General features: G+C 40.1%; 2 protein-coding genes across 2 annotated transcripts in view; both read left to right on the top strand.

The window, feature by feature from the left end:
- LOC109408128 (uncharacterized) overlaps positions 1-27,386 on the top strand; it is a 107,564-nt gene that overhangs the window by 28,418 nt on the left and 51,760 nt on the right. The window contains 1 exon segment of the mRNA XM_062850884.1: positions 23,848-24,210. Coding sequence (XP_062706868.1) covers positions 24,006-24,210 — 205 coding nt within the window. The 5' untranslated portion in view covers positions 23,848-24,005.
- LOC109419018 (mucin-1-like) lies at positions 16,431-17,454 on the top strand. The gene is made up of 3 exons (XM_029873511.2): positions 16,431-16,699; positions 16,764-16,991; positions 17,070-17,454. Exons 1-3 carry the CDS (start codon positions 16,431-16,433, stop codon positions 17,452-17,454), a joined length of 882 nt encoding a protein of 293 aa, XP_029729371.2.

The following is a 27,386-nucleotide window of genomic DNA, read 5'->3' as shown; positions in this document are numbered from 1 at the left end:
CCTCCCGGGATTACTGCAGGGATTTCTCCTTTCATTTCTTCGGGGATTTCTCCAGGAATTCTCCCAGAAATCCCGTCGCATATTCCTGCTGAACCTCCTTCAGGGATTTCTCTTGGACTTCCTTCGGGGATTCCTCCTGGAATTAATTCGAAGATTCCTCCTTAAATTCCTTCGGGGATTCCTTCTAGAGTTCCTTCGGGGATTTCTCCTGAAATTTCTTTGAGGATTCCTCCTGATATTCCATCGGGGGGGATTCCTCCTGAAATTTCTACGGGAATTCCTTTTCGATTTTTTTCGGAGATTTCTCCTGGACTTCTCTCGGGGTCTCCTCTTGAAATTCCTGCGAGAACTCCTCCTAGAATTATTTCAAAGGTTTCTAGTGGAATTCCTATGAGGAACCCTCCTGAATATTTTTCGATGGTTCCTCCTAGAAATACGTTGAGGATTTCTTCTCGAATTCCTTAAAAAATAAAAATCTGGGATTTCTTTGGGGATTCCTCCTGGACTTCCTTCATCGAATCCTCCTGGAATTTTTTCGGGGATTCCTCTTGATATTCCGTCGTGGATTTCTCCTGGAATTCCTTCGGGGATTCGTAATTCCTCCTAGATTTCCTTCGGAGATTCTGCCTTTCATTCTTACAAAAAAATCCTCATGGAATCAGTCCTCCTGGAGTTCCTACGGGATTCCCTTCTTGAATTTCTTCGGTGATTTCTAGAATTCCTTTGTGAATTTCTCCTGGTATTCTAAGATTCTTTCAAGAGTTCCTTCGAGGATTCCTTTTAAAATATCTTTGGAGATTTCTCTTCCATTTCCTATGGGGATTCGTCTTATTATTCCTTCGGGATTTTCTTTTTGAGGGATCCGCTTGTAATTCCTTGGGAGATTCCTCCCGGAATTCCTTCTGAGGTGACTTCTGGGATTCCTGCAGGGATTTCTCCTGTAATTTCTTCGCGGATTCCTCCTAAAATTGATTCGGGGATTTCTCCTGATCGGGGATTACTCCTGGGATTCCTTTGTTGATTTCTCTTTTCTGGAATTCCTCCGGTGATTCGTCCTAGTATTCTTTCGAAAATTTCTTCTGGAATTCTGTCGGGGGTTTCCCTTGGAATTCTTTCGGGGATTCCTCCTGGAGTAATTTCTGGGATTTCTTTAAGAGTTTCTTTTGAGCGGTTCTTCCTTCGAGGATTCTTCCTTCGGAGATTTCTCCTGATATTTTGTCGGGGATTCCTTCTGGATTTCCTTCGGGATTCCATCTTGAAATTCCTAAGGTGATTCCTATTCGAATTTCTTCGGAGATTCCTTCTAGAATTCCTGCGGAGGTCCCTCACGAAATTCCTCCGGGGATTTCGCTTAGAATTCCTCCGGGGATTCGTCTTAGAATTCCTCCGGGGATTCTTCCTAGAATTCCTTCGGAGTTTCCTGCTGGAATACCTTATGGGATTCCTCCTGAAATTCCTTCGAGGATTCCTCATGGAATTCTTTCGGAAATTTCTCCTAGTATTCTCTCAGGAATTTCTGCTGAAATTCCTCCAGAGATTCCTTCTCAGTATTTTTCGTTGACTCCTCGTTGAAATCATTTGGAGTTTCCTGCTCGAAATTCTTTAGAAATTTCCGCTAGAATTGCGTCAAGGATTCCTCCTGGAATTCTTTTGAAAATTCCTGCTGTAGTTCCCTTGGGATTCCTGCTTGAATTCATTTGGGGAATCCTCCTGGAATTTCTTTCGAAAATTCGTCCTGGATTTCCTTCGGAAATTTCTCGAAAATTTCAATCAGGGATTTCTTCAGAATTTTCTGCAGAGATCTTTAAAAGAGAATCTTGAACCGCCAGAGATTCCTGCAGAAGTTTCTGCAGGGTTACATACAGCAGTTGTTGCAGAGATTAGTCCAGAATTTTCTTCATGATTTCTTCATGAGTTTCTTTCAGGCTCCTAGGATTCCTTCTGAGATTCCTCCCTGAAATCATTCGAGGATGCCCTAGTGTAAATAGTGTGACTTTATTATCAAACATGATAGCTTTTGAAGATTCTGAGAAAACGAAAGAATAAACTGTAGCAAAACCAATATTTCATTGCCCTTCATTTGCAATAATGTTGAGCTGAGCTGAGCTTGATTGACACACAAGGACCAATGAGATAACTACCGGGGACTAGCAGGCATCTTCAGTGTGTGAGTGATGATGATGATCTATTTTTAGGCGGCAATGGCGCCTGCCACGTCAGGGTGCAGGTCAATGTGGGGAAGGGGTAAGGAAGTGATGATTGCAATTTGCAATCGTTTGTATCCACATCTGGCCGATTATACCTCTGTGCCAGCACAAATTCATGCGGATGTTGGAGTGTTGGTGGGAATTGGTTGGCAGAAGGTTCACACATTGGTGTGTGGATACCAGGGGAAGGTGATAGAATTGTGTGTTTTTATTATTTTGAAGATGTGCGGCACAATTCGCTTGATTGCATAACTTGTAGGCGTTTTCTAATAGGATTGTGACACTGTGCTGTGAAAGTTTGGAAGGAAGGGAAACGGCTTTTCCAACCCGTTTCTGTTCTAGCGACGGCTATGAACATGTTTATATACATGAGTTGTATATGTAGAGAGCAGAGAGAAAGTATATAGAAAGATACAAAGTAGGAGGAAAGGGACGGGCCAGGGATTGAACCCAGGACCTTCTGCATATAAATCAGAAGCGGTAGCCACTAGACCACCAAGCCCGTCATTTCATTGCCCTTCATTTGCAATAATGTTTACCCTAAACTCGAAACAGCCGCAAGTATTTCGGCTTTCCAAACTTATATAGTATTCTTCATTACACCAGCAAAGCTAGCCATGAAAATGTTTGACATTTCTCAGGTCATTTTGACAGATCACACACATGCACGAAACAGACGGATCATATATTCTACTTTATCGATCTTGTTGCCGTCCTTTTCATGCTCATGTTACATCTGTCAAAATGACCTGAGAATTGTCAGTCATTTTGAGGTTAGGTTCGTTGGTGTAATGAAGAATTAAGGCAGTAAAAAATTTGAAAAATGTAAACAGCATAAAAACAAAAATGTACAAATCATTTCGGCTCATTTATGCCCTTTCCAACAAACATTTTAGCTGTACAGGAGTGGAACAAAAGTAACTCTTGAGCAAACTTTAGTTTAAGAAACTGTTATTCAACTAGTTCTGTTTCTTGGGATGTGGCGTCCAAGCCTTCCAAATAAACGAATAAGTAAAAAAATCGCAATAGGTCTAATCACGCAGTGAGGAACCCGAACAGAAATAAAAAGGTATTCATTTCAACGTAATAGACACGTAATAACGTGATGACATAATCAATGGTCATGAAAAAGCTCAGACTACAAATTCAAGAGCGTAATGACAACTTTTTCGCTTTGCCAATATTTAAATCATGGTCAAATTTTGGTCACGCCGATTCACGCCGCCGCCGCCGAAAGCTGTCAACGGCGTCACGCCGATGACGCCGCCGCCGCCGGTCAAAAATGGCCCTCACGCCGCCGCCGGTCAAAATATAGTCGGCGCACAGGTCTAGGGAGAAGTTTTAAACTAACGCCTAAGAAAATATCCAAATAGATTCATGAAAAAAACCATAAATAATTTCCTGTGAGAGTTTTTAAAGGATTTCTAACGGAATTGTTATAGAGAATTTGGAATAAATATCTTCAGGATTTTCTGAAGGAATTTATGAATGGTTCTCTATAGGAAATTTGTCTATAGGAAACATTTTGAAAGATCATTGACATGTTTTGTTTAAGCCTCTCAATGACTCTCCACTAAATATTATCTTCAGATTTTTTTAGGAAACTCGTATGGATTACTTAAGTTATTCTTCTTTGAATTTCTTCAAAGTTTTTCTGGAGATTTCTTCAGGAAATCATCCAGAGACCCCTATCTGGATGATTTCCTGAAGGAATCTCCAGAAAAACTTTGAAGAAATTCAAAGAAGAATAACTTAAGTAATCCATACGAGTTTCCTAAGAAAAAATCTGAAGATAATATTTAGTGGAGAGCCATTGAGAGACTTAAACAAAACATGTCAATGATCTTTCAAAATATTTACAAAGCAAAGTTGGCTTTGCGTGTGGCTTCGTGGTCGTGCGGCTAAGGTTACCAAGCCTTTAGTCGCATCGTGCTAAGGAGCGCGGGTTCGATTCCCGCCGCAGCTGTCAGGAAAAGTTTTCGGCTGTGCCACTGGGCGTTGCATGCTAGTCCGTTGTCTAGTGTCGTGCTTCCTTCAAAGAGCAAATAGCTCACTGGAAGCATTAAACGTGTCCGTGTCTTTTAATCAAAGACATAGCGCCACCGATAGCTTTCTTATGACATTAATAATCCTTCCATAAAACTGATCTTGGGTTTATTAAGAATCTGCGATAAATCTACCACAAACCTTGTTTATAAAGTGTCAGAGCTCCAAACGAAATGAGCCAAAGATTCTACATGTAATATGCCAGATACCCTGTAAGAAATTTAGTAATGTTGGGTATGAGCAAAACCATGGATGACCATAACAAAGGAGCATGGGAGTGATCTACCGTTCTCAATATACTCCTTCGAGAATCCCAAACTTTTTAAGTCAATAACGGTGTCGGCCACTTGAACATCGAGAAAGGGAAGGAATGTTAGTATTTATAAAGTGCGTCGCGACTAGAGACCGAGTTTTCCTCTGCTTCTCCACGACTGTCACAGGAAGAAGATGCTACTGGGGAGGTGGAAAAGTCACATGCTCTGAATCCCTATGGTAAGTGATGCAATTTATGCAATCTACACTCCCGTTCAAAAGTTTGGGGTCACCCCCTCAAAAACATGTCATTTTTTTAGGCCCATATCTCCGCCAATTTGCGTCCGATTTCAAAACCCTAGGTTTCATTCAAAAGATAATAAGTCAAAGAAATTTTGAACATGATTTAAAAGAAACTTTTTCAAAAAACTTTTTATGTAAACTTAACCCAAAGTTGCCAAATTTTCTAAAAAATGAATATAAACTTACGGCAGTGTCGCTGGAAGTTGAGTCGACCAAATTTTAAGATAAGAGCGGTAATATGACCCATTTTCTATAAGCTTTCAACTGCTTTTTACAGAACTTAGCTAAAAAATCTAGAAAAAAAGTTATTAAGTAAATTAATCCTTGATGTCATCGACCAAAAGTTTGGGGTCACCCCTCAATATGATGTATCGGCCAAAAGTTTGGGGTCACTTTCGTAAAACATGGAAAAGTGATTTGGTGATATCTTTGTCATCTATAGTTTAATTTTAATTATTTTTAGCTCATTTCAAAGATAATTAACTAAATTTACGTTTGATGTCTTCAACTTAACGTATTTAACCGTTATGTGTCCGACAAACTTTTTTGCTTTTTTCTACACCGTGCTTTTCAAATGGGCGCTGAGTACCTGGGTACCCTGTCGGCCACATAAGGGTTAACGATTTTTGTGTATAAAAAGGTTATGTAAAGTTAGCACATTTTACCACGCTTCAAAAAATGAGGCAACTTTACGTTATGTTTTAGTATGTAAATTTCAACAAATATGTGTGGTTCAATGTCTATTCAATAAGTATCATTCATTTTGTTTCAAATAAGCCAAGAAGAATTAAAATTGAATGAAAGATGACACAAAGATATCAACAAATCACTTTCCCATGTTTTACGATAGTGACCCCAAACTTTTGGCCGATACATCATATTGAGGGGTGACCCCAAACTTTTGGTCGATGACATCAAGGATTAATTTACTTAATAACTTTGTTTCTAGATTTTTTAGCTAAGTTCTGTAAAAAGCAGTTGGAAGCTAATAGAAAATGGGTCATATTACCGCTCTCATCTTAAAATTTGGTCGACCCAACTTCCAGCGACACTGCCGTAAGTTTATATTAATTTTTAAGAAAATTTGGCAACTTTGGGTTAAGTTTACATACAAAATTTTTTGAAAAAGTTGCTTTTAAATCATGTCCAAAGTTTCTTTGACTTATTATCTTTTGAATGAAACATAGGGTTTTGAAATCGGACGCAAATTGGCGGAGATATGGGCCAAAAAAATGACATGTTTTTGAGGGGTTGACCCCAAACTTTTGAACGGGAGTGTATATTCAAATCTCTTTTGTAAAATGGATTGTCTATAAAAAAAATATCTGATTTAAAGATGTTCTTATCTACCTTTTGCGGTTCAAACACATTTCAAAATTAATTGATTCATCTCGGAATCGTCGTTCGAAATTTAAAACTCTATCACAATCCCGAAAATCTCAACATCACGCCCACTTCCGTAGATCATTAATCACCCCGGCCGCACGATCAAAGCTCCCCCCGTGGTGCGTTCTAATTAATCACCCTCGATCCAGTTAAAGCACCGCCAATTTCCACAAACACAGAAATCAATTGTCTTGTTCGATGGCGGCGATGTCTTTCGTATTTTGGCAACACCACCGACCAACAACGACCAGGTCAGTGGGAGACCGCATGGGACCAAGAAGAAAACTTTCATTTTCTGCTTTTCTTCTCAGCGCCGCCAACAATAAAGCCAATCACTCACAATCACCGAACACGATCCGATCGATGATGGTTGTGCCTTGTCTGTGGTGGTTGGTTCCAGTGGAGTCTCTGAATGGGATGATGGGGAGCACGCCCGGAGGGACTTTTCAGGTTCCGCTCAGCCGCAGCCCATTCATTCATAGGTTTGTTTGGTAGGCTGCAAAGATGATGTCTTTCCGTCCGATGGGTTTCGTGCGAACGATCATCATGGTTCGGAAGGAACCGAACGACTGTATTTGCACGATTTAGCAATTTACTGAATTTCGGGTCTTGCGTATGGTCGTCTGGGCATACACGTGAATGTATAGTTCAATTTGAATTAAACATGATTCATCGAACAGTCCGACGGGGTAGTCATTTTGGCATGACCTAACCTCCCAGCCCAAAGCCATTCAGCATCCTTCTATCTCTATTTCATGATCTAAAATGTGATTGTTGAAGAATCATTTAGTGAGTTAATTTTCTTCATAAGTCATAAACGCAAACAATTCCATTAGAATTATTTATATTTCGCCAGAAAAGGTATAGTACACATGCTTAGAATTTCTTCAAAGAAAAATTCGATAGACATTTTTGCCGGGATTCCTACTAAGGATCTTAATCTAACATCTTAGGCGTATTCTCAGATAAAACGATAAAGTATACTAAAATACTTTTGAAATTCTATCAGAATATCGGTATCGAACATTATTCTGAAATCTATCGAATCATTCGGTGTTTTACCCTTAACTGTTACGATGCTTTTCAACCAAGTAATATGTAGATACGTCACCTCAGTACGGTACAGCAAACATCCTATCGAACGCAATACCATATGCAAAAGATTAGAAAACAGCCATTTATCCAATTTGCAACAGTCTCACAAACAGAGTGACGTTGTGGAAAAAGCCGTAAAATGAACAAATGAATGACACTATTTTATGTCAGCTTTATTGGTCTCGAGCTCGCTTTGCCTCGCAGAGTAAATACGGCCCAATACCACAGCCAGGCCTAAGGGAGAAACTATTTGAATATACTTGACCCATTTTTCAACGCGGCTTACATGTATGTAAATTTGAAGACCTTTCAGCCACTTCCTGCTACGAAAGTGAACGTTTAACAAATTCCACGTTTCCTCGCAAAACGACGAAGAGCACACATATCAAGCGCCTAATTACACAATCAATTACGTGATACATCAAAAGGTACTTGCGCAGATTATAACGCGCAGCGTGCCAATCGTCTCATTCAAACAGTCACAAATCATAATTACGATCCAACTTACTACTACGAGTACCGGCTGGCTAATCCATTTTAATATGCACCCATTAACACTCAACACCCTCTTTTCCGGAGGATCTCAAGTGGCTCAGCCGTTCCATGGCCTCAAGCCGCCGTCGTCAGCGACTGGTAATCGACTTTGCAGGGCTGGTGGCGAGTAATTTTTTGTTGGATTGCTCGATGTTTCTTTTTCGTGATTGTTGGTTTGCAGAACCAATAGTTTTTTTTTTCACAAATATCAACTAGTCATTTGAATTCACATTGTGCTAAGTACTTGTGCCTCTCATGTTGAGGTTTCTTGATGGTTGTATTGAAACAAATCTGTCAAAAACTACATATGTACACTTAAAAAAATCCGCACATGTTTATTGGCAAAAATCCATCTCACTCCATTATTACAATCTATATCCCTTTCGTAACGAACCAGCACAATCGTGCTGTTTTTCGGCATTGGTTTTACACTTTTTTTTTCAATTGTTTTTTCCTCAAAATATGTGATGTAAATAATTTTTATGATCGAGTTATTACTCTAACTCTAACTTGTATTTCTGAGCCGCAGCTTCGATTGGAATTGTTTATTAAAAACGCCACAAAAAGTTAAACAAAAAGTAAACAAACACCCTAGAGGTTGAAAAAATTTTATCTGTCGTATTTTTATAAATATTTGTTTAATCCAGGTATGCAGAGATGAAAATCGATAGAAAGAGAGTAGTTCTGCAAAACGGCGAAGAAAAAGTGGTACTTTGTTGAAAAGCACAAGATTTCTGGGTGGTCAAACTGGGACCAGCACAATTGTGCTGTTCCGTCCCCAAGGCGGTCCAAGTTCCATCGGTAATTGCCTATTCTTAGGCGTTTTAAGGTGAAGAATATTTAGGGTAAAAAATATAATTTGGACATGTATGTAATTTGGACAGGCACGGTGAAGTATGTCTTGTTCCGGTAAGCTAATAAAAGTAAATACTTCTCAATATCAATTAATGGATCAAACAGACCCTATTCTGATAACTTACGTCAAAAATACGCTTAACAATTAAGAATTTACTTCAAAATTATCGAAAATGTAAATTGTTTCACTAAAACCCCTCAAATGCGCAGGTATGCAAGACGCCATACACTTCACAGTCACATACAATATTCACCTCAAAATCGTTGAATTGATAATTGTAAGAAATTGGAAAGCCTCATTGCAATGAAAAATGTTCAATAAAGAAGCATTAGGCTGCCAATCTCTTAACATTCAGTTAGAACGCTTAAAATAGGTGGTGTCCAAAATACATTACAAGTTTTCTACTGTAAGGGGGCGTCCATAAATGACGTAGCTTTTTTAAAGCGATTTTTAATACCCCCCTCCCCCCTCGTAGCATTTCGTCACAAATTTGGATACCCCCCCTATAAATGACGTAGCTTGTTAAACACTCCCCCCCCCCCTCTCAACAAAATTTTCATGTCAAAAAGAAAGTAACGAAAAAACTCGAAACTTAGTTCTGATTTCAATTTTAACTTGAATGTTTGACGAATATTATGAAAAAAAAACAACAATAGCTAGAAAACATTGCCGACTGTGGAACGAATCTGGTGTGATGGTTAAACGTGACTATCACGCCGAGGACTTGGGATCGAATTCCACTCCCGTCAAACTCGCAAAATGTGAGTTATTCTTTCGGAAGGGAAGTAAACCCAAGTAACAACCCTAGTAACATTTTAAGTTTTGTTCGGCTCTACAAGAGATCTTCATGACCAATTTTATGAAACTTGCAATAAAACTGATTTATACATCAAAACCTGTTGACAACCTCTTTAAGAGCATCTTCCGGCTAAGTGGACCATTCTCGGAGAGGTTTCGCAAACCGCATTAAGAGTAGCAATAAAACCGTTTTAAAACCTAGTAGAAAAATTTCTGCAACCCCCATATTCACGGTAAAATTGAATGCGCATAAGCCTACCAACACAATAACAACCTGGGACGATTTTCGGCTTGGCAGTCGCAATTGCAATCAAACGATCAGATATTCTCCTTCATCCGACGTTTCGATGAAGGAGAATATCTGATCGTTTGATTGCAATTGCGACTGCCAAGCCGAAAATCGTCCCAGGTTTCCAGATTCCTCAGTCGATAGCTACCTCCACAATAACAACTAAAATATTACTTTGAAATGACCGCTTCTATTTGCGAATGATGTATCGTCCTGAACTTTACGTGCCATCGAAGAAGCTTCTCTGCATCTTGAGCTGTCATAGTTTTGTTGAAAAAAAAACAACAACAATCTAGAACGGGAAATTTTTCTACTAGGTTTTAAAACGGTTTTATTGGTACTCTTAATGCGGTTTACAAAAGCTCTCCGAGAGTGGTCCACTTAGCCGGAAGATGCTCTTAAAGAGGTTATCAAGAGGTTTTGATGTATAAATCAGTTTCATTGCAAGTTTCATAAAATTGGTCATGAAGATCTCTTGTAGAGCCGAACAAAACTTAAAATGTTACTTGGGAAGCGTGGGTCCCGAGATGAAAAGGGCTAAAAATCTCGTTAATACGGAAAGAAAAAAAAACGACTGACAGGTTCAAATCGGCAACATCAAGACCATAGGTGCAACCACAGGAGAATATCAACAAAGATAATGACTCAATAATCTACCCGTCGTTCTGCTTAAGTAGATGCTCTCAATGCAGTTCAATACCATTTGGAGCTCTTTCGAAGATACTAGTTTGCTCACTAAAAATCTGTTAAGACCCTGAAGGAGTTTCTTCTAAAATTCATTCAGCAGTTCATTCTGGAATTCCTCAAGAAGTTCTTTTGGGATTCCTATTTTTGAGAATTCCTCCCTTTTTAATTTTTCCAGCACTTCCTTCTGGGATTTCTCCAAGAATTTCCATTGGAATTCTATTTGAGATTTCCTCCTTTTTGTATTCCTTCAGAGATCCCTCCAAGAACTCTTCCCGGAGTTCCTTCTTCGCTTCCACTAAAAGTTCCTTCTAGAATTTCTCCGGGAGTTTTTTTTTTCTAAAGTTTTTCTAAAAATTTATCCATGGTTTCCTTCGGGAGGTCTTTCAAGGTTTTCTTCTCTTCTGTTTCACCAGCAGATTCTTCGGACATTCTTTAGGAATTTCAAACGGAATTTCTTGGTTTACTTCAGGAATTCTCTCAGATATTCTGAGTGAGATCTCTGTAGGAAAACCCTCCGGCATTCTTTGAAAACCCTACCAGAAGTTGCTTCTGGAATTCCTCCAGGAGGTCTTTTTCGGATTTCTCCAGGAATTCATTCATGGATTCCTCTGGGAGTTTTTTGGGATTCCTCAAGGATTTCCTTCTAAGATTTATCCAGATTTTTTTCCCAGGACTCCTCCAGGAACTTTTTCCGACATCCCTCTATTCACTCCTTTTGGAATTCCTTCAGGATTTTCTTTCTAAGGTTTCACCAGAAGTTCTATCTGGATATCTTCCGGGATTCCCCAAAAGTTATTTTCGGGATTCCTTCAAAAATTTCTTCCGTGATTTATTTAGAAATTTAACCACGAGTTCCTTCTGTGACTCCACAAATTGCTCCTTCTGAGATTCTTCCAGGAGTTTATTCAATATTTCTTTGAAAGTTCCGTCTAGAATTGCTCCAGGAACTCCACACGGAATTTCTTTTGGAATTTTTCTATGATTTCCTTTCAAGATTCCTCCAGGTATTTCTTCTGAAATTCTTCTGGAAGTTCCTTGAGGGATTCCTTTTGAGATACCTCCATATCTTTTGGGATGTTTTCAGAAACTTTTTCTGGGATTCCCAGTAGGAATTCCTGTGAAAATGTTATCCTTCTCCTGTTGGGGAAACCTATAAGGAACACTATGAGAAATTCCTTACAAAGCTGCAAAGGAGCTCTTTAAGAAATTTTTGGAGGAATTCTTCAATGAAGTTTTGAAGAAACTATATAAGGCACTCTTGGAATAATGCCATAATGCTAGAAACTTAGAAAAAAAATCATTTGCAGCCTTAGCAGCGTGCAGTGCCCTTTAGCAAGCAGCATTTGAGCGAAATTGATTTTTACACACATTATTCGTAGAAAGCTACGTAGCATGTCATGAACCCCTACCCCCCTATCGTCACACTTCGTCACAAAATCACAAACACCCCCCTCCCCCCCAAAAAGCTACGTCATTTATGGACGACCCCTAAATATATTTTGGTCATCTGACGAACTACATGGGGATGCTGTGCGATTGCATACTTAGAGGCGTATTCTGTGGGTCTGGCGATATTTTCTCGATTTTAACCAAAACTGTATATGTTATCAAAATACATGCTTGTTAAGCGGAGTAATTTGTTTATTTGCAAGAAAATATTTGTTATTTTATACTTCTTCCATGATTTAGCAGTATTCATGGCTTAACATTGAGATAATTGCCCTGTCCAAATTATATATACCTGAGGGTGTCCAAGACATGTATTCGGTGTCCAAAATGCAGTTCTAACACGAGATTGGAAATTGTGATTTGGTTAGCTTAAAATGCTTTCGTTAAGGTATTTGTCACCAGGAACGCAAAGTACAATCATATTATAAGCGTATTAGTAACTTTGCAAAATAATTAACTGCTTTCTAAGGAAGCTAGGGGACGATTTTTCCAACGTTTTCCTCAGCCTGTCCAAAATACATGAATTACCCTAATCACTTCAAAGTGTTAGTTTGTAAAAACTTAGACGTATAATTTCAACTCAAGGAACACGATATCAGCTTGTACAAGATTTTTAAGGAACTTTGAATACTTGGGTGAAAAATATTACTCCATAATATCGAAATCATGAATAAGATTGGAACAGGGATTTGCTGTTCTTATTATCTTCTTTTTGTTCACTTCTATGATTTGTATACTCTGTCAAGCTGATCTCGTGCTCCTAGATTTAAATTTCTACAAACTAACACTTTGCAGTGATTTAATAATTACAATAAATCTTCTGTACCAAAAAACGCCTAAAAGTAGGCAATATTTAGCAATTACTTAGAGAACATCGACCGGCATGAGGACGGACAAGCACAATTGTGCTGGTTCTAATTTGCATAGGTGCATAGGTGGATAAAGTAGCCGAAGTAAAGAAAGTTTTATTCTAGAGGACGTTAAGTTTATAAGAGAAAATTTGAGATAATCATTCTTTTATGGTCCGTCACGAAAGGGATATGCGCGCACATAAACGTTCTCTACGCTAGGTTGCACATAAAATCTAAAAGTCGGATGGAAACTATGTGCAGCGGCATTTATATTCTAAATGCGTAATTTGAATTTATGTGCGATGCATTTATTTTTCAAGTGCCAAGCTTTATAGCAAAATTCTATGTGTGGGCACATGGAAACTAGATGCGGATTTTTCTTAGTGTATGAATTGAAAGTCTATTTTCCAAATTCCTGCGAAGCTTCAAAATAGAATTCCTCAGAACACTTACCGAGAAACCACGAGAAGTACCTATTTGAGGTATCATTTCCATCAAAATTTAACAGGTTTTGGGAAGAATCATTGAAGATACTGTTAGAGAAACTCCATTATATTTTTCTAGAATATATCCGGTGTGGAGCAGACCTGGTGTGGTGGTTAGAACACTTGACTATCACGCCGAGGACCTTGGGTCGAATCCCACTCCCGACATACTCACTAAAATGTGGGTTCTTCCTTCGGAAGGGAAGTAAAACGTGGGTCCCAAGACGAACTAGCCTAGGGTTAAAAATCTAGTTAATACAAACAAAAAAAAAATATCTCGCTATTATTTCTAGCAAAAATATTACAAGATTTTAAGCAGAGTTTTTGTTCAGATATTTACGAAAAATTATCCACGGAAATCTTTGAATAATTTATTATGTTAAAGTCCAAAAACTCAGACTCGCCTCTGCTTCGCGTTTCAGGCGGGTGTACAGCTCTGCCACCGTTCCAAATGTTTGGCAATAATGTCCATGTCGTCCGCAAAGCACTCAAATTGACCGGGTTTTTGTGAAAATCGTTCCCCGGCTGTTGAGCCCGGCTCGTCGCATCACACCTTCCACTGCGATGTTGGAGAGTAGGCATGAGAGTCCGTCACCTTATTGCAGTCCCCGGTGAGTTTCGAATGAACTGGATAGTTCACCCGAAACCCTTACGCAGTTTTGCACATCGTCCATCGTTGCTTTAATCAGTCTAGTCAGCTTCCCAGGAAAGACGTTTTCGTCCATGATTCTCCATAGCTCTGCGCGGTCGATACTGTCGTATGCCGCTTTGAAGTCGATGAACAGGTGATGCGTTGGGACCTGGTATTCACGGCATTTCTGGAGGAGGATTTGCCGTACGGTAATGATCTGGTCCGTTGTCGCCCGGCCGTCGATGAAGCCGGCTTGATAACTTCCCACGAACTCATTCGTTTTAGGTGACAAACTGACTATCAGCCGATGCAAACAGGTGGCCAACTCAGACGTGGGAGTTGGTTCATTTCCGTCCTCCGCTGCACTGGCGTCGTCGTTTCCTCCGTTGCCGTGGGCTCCCGTGCCTACGTTCTCCACGCCGTTCAGGTGCTGATCGAAGTGCTGTTTCCACCTTTCGATCACTTGACGTCCGTCCGTCAAGAGGCCTCCGTCTTAATGCCTGCATTTTTCGGTTGGCGGCACGAGGCCGTTGCGGAATGCGTTGAGCTTCTGGTTGAACTTCCGTGTTTCTTGGGAACGGCACAGCAGTTCCATTTCTTCACACTCTGCTTCTTCCAGACAGCGCTTTTTCTCCCGAAAGAGGCGGGTCTGCTGTTCCGCTTCTGTTTGTAACGTTCCACGTTCTGTCGGGTCCCTTGCTGCAGCATTACCGCCCTCGCTGCGTTCTTTTCCTCCAAACACGTTCTGCACTCTTCGTTGAACCATTCGTTCCGTCGATTCCGTTCCACGTACCCGACGGTGCTCTCGGTTGCGTCGTTGATGGCTGCTTTCACTGTACTCCAGCAGTCCTCTAGAGGGGCCTCATCGAGCTCGCCCTCGTCTGGCAACGCGGCCTCGAGCTTCTGCGCGTATGCTGTGGTTACATCAGGTTCTTTCAGTCGCTCTAGGTTGTACCGTAGCGGCCGCCGGTACCGTACATTGTTGATGACCGAGAGTTTTGGGCGCAGTTTGACCATCACCATATAGTGGTTGGCGTCGATGTTGGCGCCACGATAGGTCCTGACGTCGATAATGTCGGAGAAGTGCCGTCCGTCAATCAGAACGTGGTCGATTTGAGATCCCGTCTGCTGTTGTGATCTCCAGGTGAAACGATAAGGGAGGCCATATTTTTGGAGGCGGCGAAATCAATGAGTCGTAGGCCGTTTTCGTTCGTCTGCTGGTGGGCATTGAACTTATCAATCGTCGATCTGAATTCCTTCTCCTGGCCTACCTGAGCGTTCAAATCTCCTATGATGTCCTTGACGTCGTGGCTTGGGCAGTGGTCGTACTCGCGTGTGAGCTGCGCGTAAAATGCGTCCTTGTCATCATCAGTTCTTCCGAAGTGTGGGCTGTGCACGTTTATTATGCTGAAGTTGAAGAATCGACCCTTGATCCTCAACCTGCACATTCTTTCGTCAATTGGCCACCAACCGATAACGCGCCACTTTCATCACGATGAAAGCTGTTCCCAGCTCACGTGTGTTGCCGCAGCTCTGGTACCTATTGGTAGCTATTAAATGACATGCAATTTATGAAAATTGAATTTCATAAACATTGAATTAAATCGATTTTTCCATAACTGTGTTTCGTAACGCAATGAGATACACTGTCAAACATTTATGCTTGGCGTGAACACTAGATATAATATGAGGTTCGAAATCACTGTATTACTTCAATATGATATCCTAGAGTTCGATTTAATAACCGAAACATCTATGGAAATGCTACTTTTCAATAAAATATACGATTTATTCGAAGTAGGCTATCAATTCCTTAAGCCATTGCCTACCTTTAGGCGTTATTCGTGGTTTAGAGGATTTTAATCCTAAAATAACTTAAAAAGTACATTGTTTGTAAGAATTTAGACAACATATTCGAAATCAGCGACCCCTAATTTAATAAGTAAGGGTATTTTCAACACAAATGAACATTGATCACTGACAACAATGAATTTTATATAAATTCATTTTTTCATAGTAGTCGATCAAAGTTGATCTTTCTGCTATTAGTATGGAAAAAATATGAACTTTTACAACATCCTAGGGAAAAAATACAAAATTTAAGCCTGAGTCATCCCTCAGAACCCCATCTATCTATCTCCCCTTACGGGGGTCACTCCCCCACGTAAAGGCCCGGAACACTATGAATCGGGTGTTAATTTGATACGAATTAGTAAACTGGATTGTATGAAACCGGTAATTCTTTCCTAGTCAATCGTATGAAAGTGATAACAAGTTCGTACTTTTTCTATACAAAGTTCATAATGTTTTAACTTTATATAATTTCATATAAATGAAATAAATATCATTTGTTATGAAGTTCGTACTAAATATATATATAATTATAAATGAACCAAGTAATTCAAATATTAAGTTATGCGAATTACAGACAACAAAAAAAAAAGTTAGTGTTACCACCGGCACCATCACCAACACCAAAACTGGCACCCACCACACCACAAGCAAAATCATCACCAACAGCCGGCATAGAACCCCTTGATTTAAGTATCCGGGGAAGTTCTATGCCGGCAATTTCACCGCCGCACTGTGGTTCGGGTAGCCCGCCGTCAACACCACCATTGGCCAACTCAACACCGGCAGACCAAGTATCGACGCCGAATTGTGGTCCGGGCAGCCCGGTGTCTTCACCATTTGGCAACACTACGCCAAGTTGGGCAAATGACAGTCTGAATGGACTGGCGAATTGGATCCACTCGGTCGACACTCCGGACAAACCACCGACGAATCTGGACACAGATTCTGATTCCATAATGATCGAGGAAACCACCACGTAATTATAAATTAATTTTAAAAATTTATTATATAATAAATTCTATAAATTATTGCCATTTTAGCAAACCCAAGACAACAGAATCAAAAGAGGAGAAATCAGGATCCAGTGCGACAGTCCACAGACCGGTGCAGTCGAAACCCGAGCCGGAAACGGAATCAAAGCCGATAGCTGGGCCAAAGGACTTCAAATCGCTGTTTCTTGACACGTCGATGTTGATGGCCATCTATGAAAAACCCGAGAAACCCTCACTGCCAAAACCTAGCAAGGATAGGTTGTCGTTGAAGAAACGGTAAAATACTAATTACTAATACTAATACTACAATATAAATACCTATAAATTACTAATGTTTTCTCATTATCATAGCAGGATTCCAATGCGTTTGGCATCGGAGGACCAAATCGGCAATGATAACGGATCGCCGGGTCCGTCCAGTGTCGCAGATCCAGATCGGCATACAAACAACCCGGAAGTGACGCCCAACCCGGTCAGCCAGCCGGGCCGCCGGAATGCAACGCTTTTGTCATCGAAGGAATCGACGCCCAAGCCGGTCAGACAGCCGGGCCGCCGGAATGCAATGCTTTTGTCCTCGGAGGACGAATCGACGCCCAAGCCATTGTCCGTACAGCGATCGGCACACAAACAACCCGGTAATGACGCCCAACCCGGTCAACCAGCCGGGCCGTCAAAACTACCATTGTCCGTCCAGCGTCCCGTCCAGCGTCCACTACCATTGTTTTGTCATATAGTATAGTAGGGTCTGGGACCATTTGGGCAGCAGCACCTATTTTATTTATTTATTTATTTACATAAAGTCAACAGGTAATACAAATCACCCCAATGACACTTAACTAACATTTACAGACTGCCGTGGTACCTTACATAATTCACGTTTAAAACTACACTTATTTGCCTTGCGTGAAACATTAAAATCAAAAACAAAATAACATTTATTAAACACACGGGACATGCTACGAATCGGTTCGTGTTGACCGTAAGAAAGACGTAAAAATGAGTGTGTTCGAAGATTCCGGCGTCGTGCGTTGATGTTCAGCATGCTCAAGAGTGATGGGCAGTCAATATTGCCCTGCAGGAGGTCTCCGACAAAACATGCTTGAGCAACATTTCGCCTTGCAGCGAGAGATTCCAAATGTATAAGTAGGCAACGGCTCTCATAACTTGGTAGGTCGTGCTGATTCCTCCACCTGAGGTGGCGTAAGGCAAAACGAATAAACTTTCGCTGGATACGCTCAATTCGTTGTACGCTGTTATCATAGTAGGGGGCCCAAACAACTGCCGAATATTCCAGGATAGGACGTACGATTGAGCAGTATAGCGATTTCATGCAGTAAACGTCCTTGAACTTCTTGGAAAAGCGGAAGAGGAAGCCGAGCAGCGACGATGCTTTTCCAACGACATAAGCAACATGGTCCTTGAATGTCATTTTGGAGTCAAGGAGAATCCCCAGGTCCTTCACTGTCGATACACGATGTAATTGCACTCCTGCCAAAGCGTAATCGTAGCGGAAGGTTGTTTTCTTGCGGCTAAACGAAATGACAGAGCACTTCGACACTTTCAGGGACATTCGGTTAACAGAACACCAAGTAGCAAAGGCTTCTAATTGTTGCTGAAGAAAAACGGCATCACGAGGTTCCCTAATCGTGGAATACAGCTTCAAATCGTCGGCATATGACAGCTTCATGCAGTTGAGGATCGAATTGACATCATTCATATACAGCAAAAACAAAAATGGACCGAGGTGACTGCCTTGCGGTACGCCAGATGATACTGGAAACGGGGAAGAAACATGATCGCCAAGTTTCACCTGCATACTACGACCGATTAAATAGGAACGGAGCCAGATAAGGAAGCTGCTGTTCATTCCCAATTTTTCGTATTTGGCGAGTGCAATTTGGTGGTTCATTTTGTCGAAAGCGGCGGATAGATCTGTGTAGATTGCGTCCACTTGATGCCCACTTTCTATTTGACGTATCAAATACGAAGTGAAACACGTCAAGTTTGTGGTCGTTGATCGTTTGGGCATGAATCCGTGCTGGTCCAGCGAGATATGATGGGAGAAACACTGAACCAACCTTTGAAGAACTATCTTCTCCATGAGCTTAGAGATGACACTCAACGAAGCAATTCCCCGGTAGTTTGAGACAGTCCTCTTGCAGCCTTTCTTAAAAACTGGAAAAACAAATGACTGCTTCCAGCAATCCGGAAAAACGCCAGTAGAGATGGAAAGATTGAACACGCAGGTCAATGGAGTAGCAAGCGAGTCCACACAACGTTTGATGACTATCGGAGGAATACCATCCGGACCGCATCCCGTAGATGATTTCAGCTCTTTACCAGCAGTAATGACCGCATCGTTAGTGATATCAAAACGCAGAGCGGCTGAAGGAAGGCTTGGAACGTTTCGGGTAGCGTCGTCTATGTCCTGCAGGTTAAGCTGTTCATCAACGAACACCCTACTGAATTGGGAGCGGAACAAATCGGCAATTGAGGCGGTAGTATCGGCTTCATGTAATCCATCACTTGCTGCTATAACTCAGTCATTTTCAAATCGATTGATTTGAATTTTTGAACATAGCTAGATACTGCGCCTTCCTGATCGTGTTTCAAAAATCAAATCAATCGGTTCAAAATTGACTGAGTTATAGCAGCAAGTGCCCAAAATAGGTGCTCCTGCCCAAATGGTCCCAGACCCTATGTTACCCCAAATCAACACAATTAAAAATTAGATTTAAAAACCCTTTTAAACATGTTTTAAAGTTTTACAGTACTTTTTCGAGTAGCTTAACACAAACTCAGAGGGCCAGTACTTCTTTTAAAAATATGAAACATGTAACATTTGCTTTAACAAGAGAATTTTTCAAGAAAGATCGAAAATTCTGATCTATGTTACCCCGGATTACGGTACCGTAAAACGGGGTATCATTGATCAGCGGGGTAACATTGATCGGCTTGACCGACCTGATGAAATGTTCAAACAAGCATTTTACATTGAATCAGTTTCTGTTATCGAATGGTATATCGTAATCTGATATTATTTAGCTAATAAATGACATGTAATTCTTGAAAATTTAATTTCATAAACATTGAAAAAAAATCGATTTTTCCATAACTGTGTTTCGTAACGCAATGAGATACATGGTTAAACATTTATGCATGGCATGAATACTAGATACAATATAAAGTTCGAAATCACTGTATTTCTTCAATATGATATGCTAGAGTTGGATTTAATGAACGAAACTTTTATAAAAATGCTCTTTTTCAGTAAAATATAAGTTTTATTAAAAGTAGGCTATCAAATCCTTAAGCCATTGCCTACCTTTAGGCGTTATTCGCGGTTTGGAGGATTTTGATCTTAAAATAACTCAAAAAGTACATAACTTGTAAGAATTTGGACAACATATTCGAAATCAGCGACTCCAAATTTAGTAGGTAAGGGTATTTTGAACACAAACGAACATTGATCACTGACATGATCAATGTTACCGTAATCCGGGGTAACATTGATCAGGATTTCCGATCTTTCGTGAATAATTCTCTTGTTAAAGCAAACGTTACATGTTTAATATTTTTGAAACAAGTACTGGCACTCTGATTATGTGTTAAGCTACTCGAAAAAGTATTGTAAAACTTTTAAACATGTTTAAATAGACTTTTCAATCAAAATTTTGAATTTGTTGATTTGGGGTAACATTGATCATGTCAGTGATCAATGTTCGTTTGTGTTGAAAATACCCTTACTTACTAAATTCGGGGTCGCTGATTTCGAATATGTTGTCCAAATTCTTACAAGTTATGTACTTTTTGAGTTATTTTAAGATTAAAATCCTCCGAACCGCGAATAACGCCTAAAGGTAGGCAATGGCATAAGGAATTGATAGCCTACTTTTAATAAATCGTATATTTGATTAAAAAAGAGCAGTTCCATAAAAGTTTCGTTCATTAAATCCAACTCTAGGATATCATATTGAAGTAATGCAGTGATTTCGAACCTCATATTGTATCTAGTATTCATGCCATGCATGAATGTTTGACAATGTATCTCATTGCGTTACGAAACTTAGTTATGGAAAAATCGATTTATTTCAATGTTTATGAAATTAAATTTTCAAGAATTTCATGTCATTTAATAGCTAAATAACAGCAGATTACGATATACCATTCGTTAGCAGAAACTGATTCATTAAAAAATGCTTGTTTGAACATTTCATGAGGTCGGTCAAGCCGATCAATGTTACCCCGCTGATCAATGATACCCCGTTTAACGGTACTGGCTCTCTGATTATGTGATAAGCTACTCAAAAAAGTATTATAAAACTTTTAAACATGTTTAACCTTTTGGAGCCGAGTTTTTTCGGCGCTGTCGACGCAACCTCGCTGGTGTCGAACACGTTTGTTATGCTCGGTTTCATCGCCGGGGTCATATATGACCCCTCCGGCTCCAAAGGGTTAAATAGGCTTTTTAATTTAATTTTTGATTTTGTTGATTTGGGGTACACACTAAGAATATATCGCAGAATTCTGTGAAAGATTTCACCGAATAAAAACGGTAAAATATATTTTTACAGATCTTTCTGTGAAACTCAAGGTTTTCCAATCCAAATGTCAAAATTTCACCGAAAATCGAAAATTTTGTGACGGCAAACAAATTACCGAATTCTGTGAAATGATTACATTCCGGTTCAGTGAACACCAAAATTTTCACCGTACACTGCGATTTTTACCGAATTTCTGTGGAACAAGTAGTCGGCCATATTTCCAAACGCGGGTTGTCGAAAATTGATAGGTTGTTGTTGTTACTCCGTGATAGTGAATCTGAGGTGAATATTAAGTGAAAAACAGCAGAAAAAACATAAACTGGAAAAAATGAACGATTTTAAACAGAAACACGAGATGCTGGTTAATATTTTTCGTTAATATTAATTGAATTTTAATAATATTTGTTTTTTTTTTTTTTTCTTGCAGTCTGCTGATTCTGCCAGGTTGAAGTACCAGCATATGTCATTCTATGTCATTGTGTTGCATCATCCCGAACATTAATCCAAAAAAAAAAAACAAATGTTAAGTCCTGCTAATACATTTAATAAATAATACAATTTCAAATACATAGATCCAAAAGAAGTTAAGTTTATTTTGATTTGGGTTTGAGTAAACCATCCAACTGAAAAAAGCACCGAAAATTTGTGAATAAATCACCGAAAGTTCTGCGAAACCCACACAAATAAACCACCAAACCACAGAAAATCTGTGAAATCAGTAACAAATTTTGAAAACGACGTATAATCAATGATGTAGCATTGATTATACGTCGTTTTCAAAATTTGTTACTGAAATGTATCACCGAAATATTCGATGAATTTGACAGATGAGCATTTTTATTATTTACAGTATGTTCGGTGAATCAAAAAATCACTGAACAGTTCACCGAAAATTCTGCTGTTGAGATTTCGGTGAAATTTCACAGAATTCTGTGATTTATTCTTAGTGTGTGTGTGATAACATTGATCATGTCAGTGATCAATGTTCATTTGTGTTGAAGATACCCTTACTTACTAAATTCGGGGTCGCTGATTTCGAATATGTTGTCCAAATTCTTACAAGTTCTGTACTTTTTGAGTTACCTATTTGAAGATTAAAATCCCCTAAACTGCGTATAACGCCCAAAGGTAGGCAATGGCCTAAGGATTTGATAGCCTACTTTTAATAAATCGTATATTTTATTGCAAAACAGGAAATGCTGTTTTGCAATAAAATATACGATTTATTAAAAGTTTCGTTGAATAAATCGAACTCTAGAATATCATATTGAAGTAATACAGTGATTTCGAACCTCATATTGCATCTAGTGTTCATGCCAAGCATGGATGTTTGACGATGTATCTCATTGCGCTACAAAACACAGTTAAGGAAAAATCGATTTTTTTCAATGTTTATGAAATTCAATTTTCAAGAATTCCATGTCATTTAATAGGATAATAACAGCAGATTACGATATACCATTCGATTGCAGTAACTGATTCAATGTAAAATACTTGTTTGAACAATTCACGAGGTCAGTCAAGCCGACCAATGTTACCCCGCTGATCAACGATACCCCGTTTTACGGTACCGAGTTTCCAATCGCAAGTCGTTTTTGTTTGCTGGGGCCGTTGCCGTTGGTCTCGGTTCGCATTATTCTGATGCTGATTTTCCGTTACAATTGTTCTTTACGGCTGGTTCGTAGGGCCTTACACCAACCCCCCTACTTTCCGGAGAATCATAGTGCACAGTTGAGCTTAGAGTCCTTCCCTGGCACTCGGACGTAGATCAGCCGCCCCTAACATGGGGATCAGACGCTGAAGTGGGCCACTCCTCCTGGAGAACAGACGCTCAGGTTTGCCGAAGCAAACCCCCCCCCTTCCCTGTCAGCCAATGACCAAAGTTCCCACCGAGGTTGGTTACCCGATCTTCCCTAAGGTTGCTCATAGTTTCCAGTCGATACTACGAGGAGGTAGGGATAGGAGTTGCTGAGCAGAGGCTAATAGATCACAATGGGATCTGAATTCTGTGAAAGCCAGGTCCATATTGAATCTAAATTAAAGAGATCTCAGGGTAATTACTGGTCTGATGGCTGGCCACTGTCCGAGTAAATGTCAAACTAAATAAGATTGGAAAAATCAAATCCAACTGCCGAACATTTACTCTGCAACTGTGGAGTGCTGTCTCATCACAGATTGGCGGTATTTGGTAAAGGGTTTCTGGAGCTCTTGGAAATTTGGTGAAGTAATCCCAACAGTAATAAACTTTATAAAATTTATAAAACGAGTTGTGCCTAGTTGGGATCAGGTATTACATCAACATCAGGTATTACATGGTCCATCACAGCTCAATTGTGACAGGATATTTGACTAGTACTAAATTAAATATGGGTCATACCCTTGGTCATACCACAGTATGCCTAAATAATGAACGCGGTGGTTAAAAGGCTCTACAGATGAGGAAAATAATTTTACTTATAACACATTTCTGTAGTGGCCAAGTAGTTTTTTTCTAAATTGAATTGAATTTTAAGATAAATTTGATGAACTTTCGAAGTTACACCCCTACCAGCCCTGTAATTGTAGTTTCCTTCTTTCCTCCCTTACAGCTCGTCGACTTCTTCAGAGGCATCCCCATCATCCTCGTGGTCGTCGTCATCATCGTCATTTTCTTCTTCATTAGCTGGGCATCAGCTTTATCATCATCATCATCGTCCCCGCCGTGGCCGTTGTGAAGTAGCCACCAGAAGTGGCGGCGACCGGCATCATGAGTGTCCAGCGATACAAATTAATATTTATACTGATATTTTTCATCCACACATCAACCGATGCCGCCGCCGAAGCCAGTGCCGCTGGCGATCCTCACGCGGTAGCTGCCGCCGTTTACCATCATCAACCGCCGCAACAGTTCCAACAGCAGCCGCAGCCTCAGCGACAAGGTGGCCGCACTGGGCCGTCCAACTCTGGAGCAGGTAAACACCATATTTAACTGTTTTGCAGCTCTCTGTATAGTGCAATCAACCGAGCCTGGCTGAGGGTCTGTAGGAGGGCCACCGCGAATGTGTGAAATTGGGATTGTCCAAGCTTTAGTGGCTTCATTTGATAATCTTAATACGATTACGATAATGGACGGTATAATGGGATTACGGGTTGAACGCGAGTGTTAGCCAGCAATTTATTGCGTAACGGTAGAGATTGATATAAGTATTTGTAAATCAGAGGCACGAGAAGTGGGTTGGACAACTAGGACATGCCCTTAGGAATAAAAACGTTCCAAGACGTTTCAGAAGAATTTCAAGACATACCCCAAGTAACAATGATTGCTGAACAGTGAGAGTATTAGCTGAACATTGGCTGGTTAATGATGCCAGTGGCTGAAAACAATGACAGCTGAACTCTGGTCTGAAGTACGGCTTGTTCAACCTTTTTAATCAGCAATACATAAATGGCTGAATATAAAGTTGAATATATAGAATATTCTCCATCTGTGTAACCAGCTTTGTAACCAGCCTGCACAATGATCCATCTGTTGTTCATCTTTTAATCAGATAAAATTTGACAGCTGACCCAAGCAAGTTTTTGTAGTGTCCACATCGCTTCTCCAGCCTCAATGCAGACACAGTTCAACTGGTGTTATTGATTATTCAGACACAACAAGTGATGCTCTCCTTTTCGGGGATCTGTATACAATTGTGTGTGGTGTAGATTCTAAGGTCAGTGACTATAAATGAGGAGATCCGAGTTCAATTCCCAGTGTTTCACATAAATTAATTTATACGTTCCAACACATCTCTTCCGGGAAATACGCCGCATTTTTTAATCACAATAACTAATTTTTATTGATTACTGATTAAACACATACATATTAAGCCTTAAATCAGCCTTTCAAAGACATTCAATCAGCTAAAGGTTAAATAAAATCATCAAAATTAGATGTTTTGGAGCTGATTAAAAGAGTGCACCTCTTGGGCCCAGCATTTATTCAAATGAAGCCTGCTTTAAACTACAATCACGAAACGCGACGCGAGATAAGACACGACACTTATGGTTCTTACAATCGTCAAAATAATTAAAAAATTACCTTAATGCCGACCGGTTTCGGGCTCGATGCAGCCCATCTACGGGACAATGTCCGACTGATTGCGCTGGTCCAAGTTGAGGAGAGAGAGAATGCTACTGCTGCTGGTGGTTCGTGTCGACGAGATCGAATACACTCGACATGATGGGAGGATCGTCTTCATTCATCAGCGGTTTTTGGGCATTGCTGATAAATATTGTACACAAATTAAAAGCTGCTTTAAACTACACGCAGAAAAATAAGTTGTAAACATAATTAAATTCTAGTTCAAATCAACCGATTTTTCAGTTTACTATAGCGACAAATTGATTTCTAGTTTAAACTGAACTGTTGCATTGTTTGATAATACAAATGTTTTCATTTGACGAAATTTTTCACAGTTTGTTAGAACAAACACAGATTTGGTAGTTTCAACATAAAATAACAGATTGTTTTAAACGACTGCACTTTTGTAACTAACAAAGCCGGAATGTGATTGTGTTGGTGACGGCAGCTCCTGCGGCAGCTCGGAAATCTATTTTTAGACCGTCGGTGAGCGGATGGAGAGGAGAACGACTAAAAAAAAGACAAAAAAGGCGAAGCCGATCAACTTTTTGTGGATGCTGTCGTGAGTACCAGCGCGTTATCCATCACGACCAAAGCTGCACTTGGAAGTTGGCGTGATGGATTTGCTGCACCTTCTTCGTTGTGGCGATGTTGGGGTAAGCATTTTATAGGTGTGTGAGTGCTTTCGGACCATGTTTATGGTTTTTATTTTGTTGAAACAAATGACATTTTTGACATTATATGAAATGATGGTAATCGGTTGTTTTTATCGATAAACTCTAAATGAAAACAATTAAATATAACTTTGGAATAAGTAAATTCTCAGTTTGAAAATCAACCATGCGTTTTATTGTTTTAAACAAGCGCCATTTTTCTGCGTGTAGTTGGAAAAACATGTGTACAGCCGGAAATTGTTACCTGGGTCGGATTGGTTTCAGAAGGTTTTAAGGTACTTAAAGACGTTTCAGGACTTTTCATAAGGTGTCAGAGGCGTTATGGGGGTTGTACAGTTTCTCAGGTTAGTCAGATTTCAGAACGGAAGGAAGGGTTTTTACATCCAACGATTTGGTCTTGTTGACGTTGATGGTTAGACCTGATGCAGAAGAGCGATCGGCGAGATCATCGTGCTTACTCTGCATATCAGAGCTTTTCTAGAAATTTTGTTGGTGGAAACAACGTACATTGATAGGTTTTTGATCGCAATACCAGTCTGCAGCTTCCAAAGTTCGAAACGTCCTTCTCGTTAGTCTTCAAAACACGAATTAGCAGGCTTTTTAACTAACACCGAAGCTGACCAATGTTATTTTCCAGTTTATTACAAATCGGGGTTTAATGCTTGAATGACGTCGTTGATCGGCGACTCCTCTTGGTCTGCTGGCCGATCAAAGAAAGATTCACGCGTTCGCTGTTCCGATTGAGCATTGGGTCTCTTGAGAAGCGGGTGCGATATGCTGCGGCCAAACAGGTACGTGAAGAATAGCCGGAAGACTTATCCATCCATGCTGGACGTCGTTCAACTTGCGCAAACGGTTTTCTGTGACGCAAGCGATTGGCTTCGAGATTAAATCATCCGTGAATAAGTGGTATATCTTTCCCTTTGCATTTGCAATCGAAGAAGGTTCGGCGGAAAAAAGGAAAATCTTCATCATTATGCAACCCATCCACTTGAAGCCCGCACTCGGATTGAACAAGTCGCTCTTGGAGCATATGTTTCTCGACTCCGTCCGCAACATTGTTTTATGTAGGCTCAACAAACGATTGATAAAATTGCATGCCGACACTTGAGGCCATCGTAAAACCATCTTGTTTATAAGCAATCGCATCCAAACCGACAGCTTTTTATGATACCGATAAATAAGCCTCATAATTGAATGTTTCCTCTCGCTAGTGGCGGCAGTGAAGAGTATCAACCTCATTGATAAGTCGTATAATAGCTACATATAAGAGTGCCGTGATGGGGCTCTTCGGATGGAATCTGATGGGAGTGTCCGGTAGGGATACCGCATCTATCGAATGGGTGTAATC

The sequence above is a fragment of the Aedes albopictus genome, chromosome 2 (genome assembly GCF_035046485.1).
Source record: "Aedes albopictus strain Foshan chromosome 2, AalbF5, whole genome shotgun sequence".
NCBI classification, from domain to species: Eukaryota; Metazoa; Arthropoda; class Insecta; order Diptera; family Culicidae; genus Aedes; species Aedes albopictus.
Note: the sequence above shows the minus strand (reverse complement) of the source record. Positions and strands in the feature narration are given on the sequence as shown.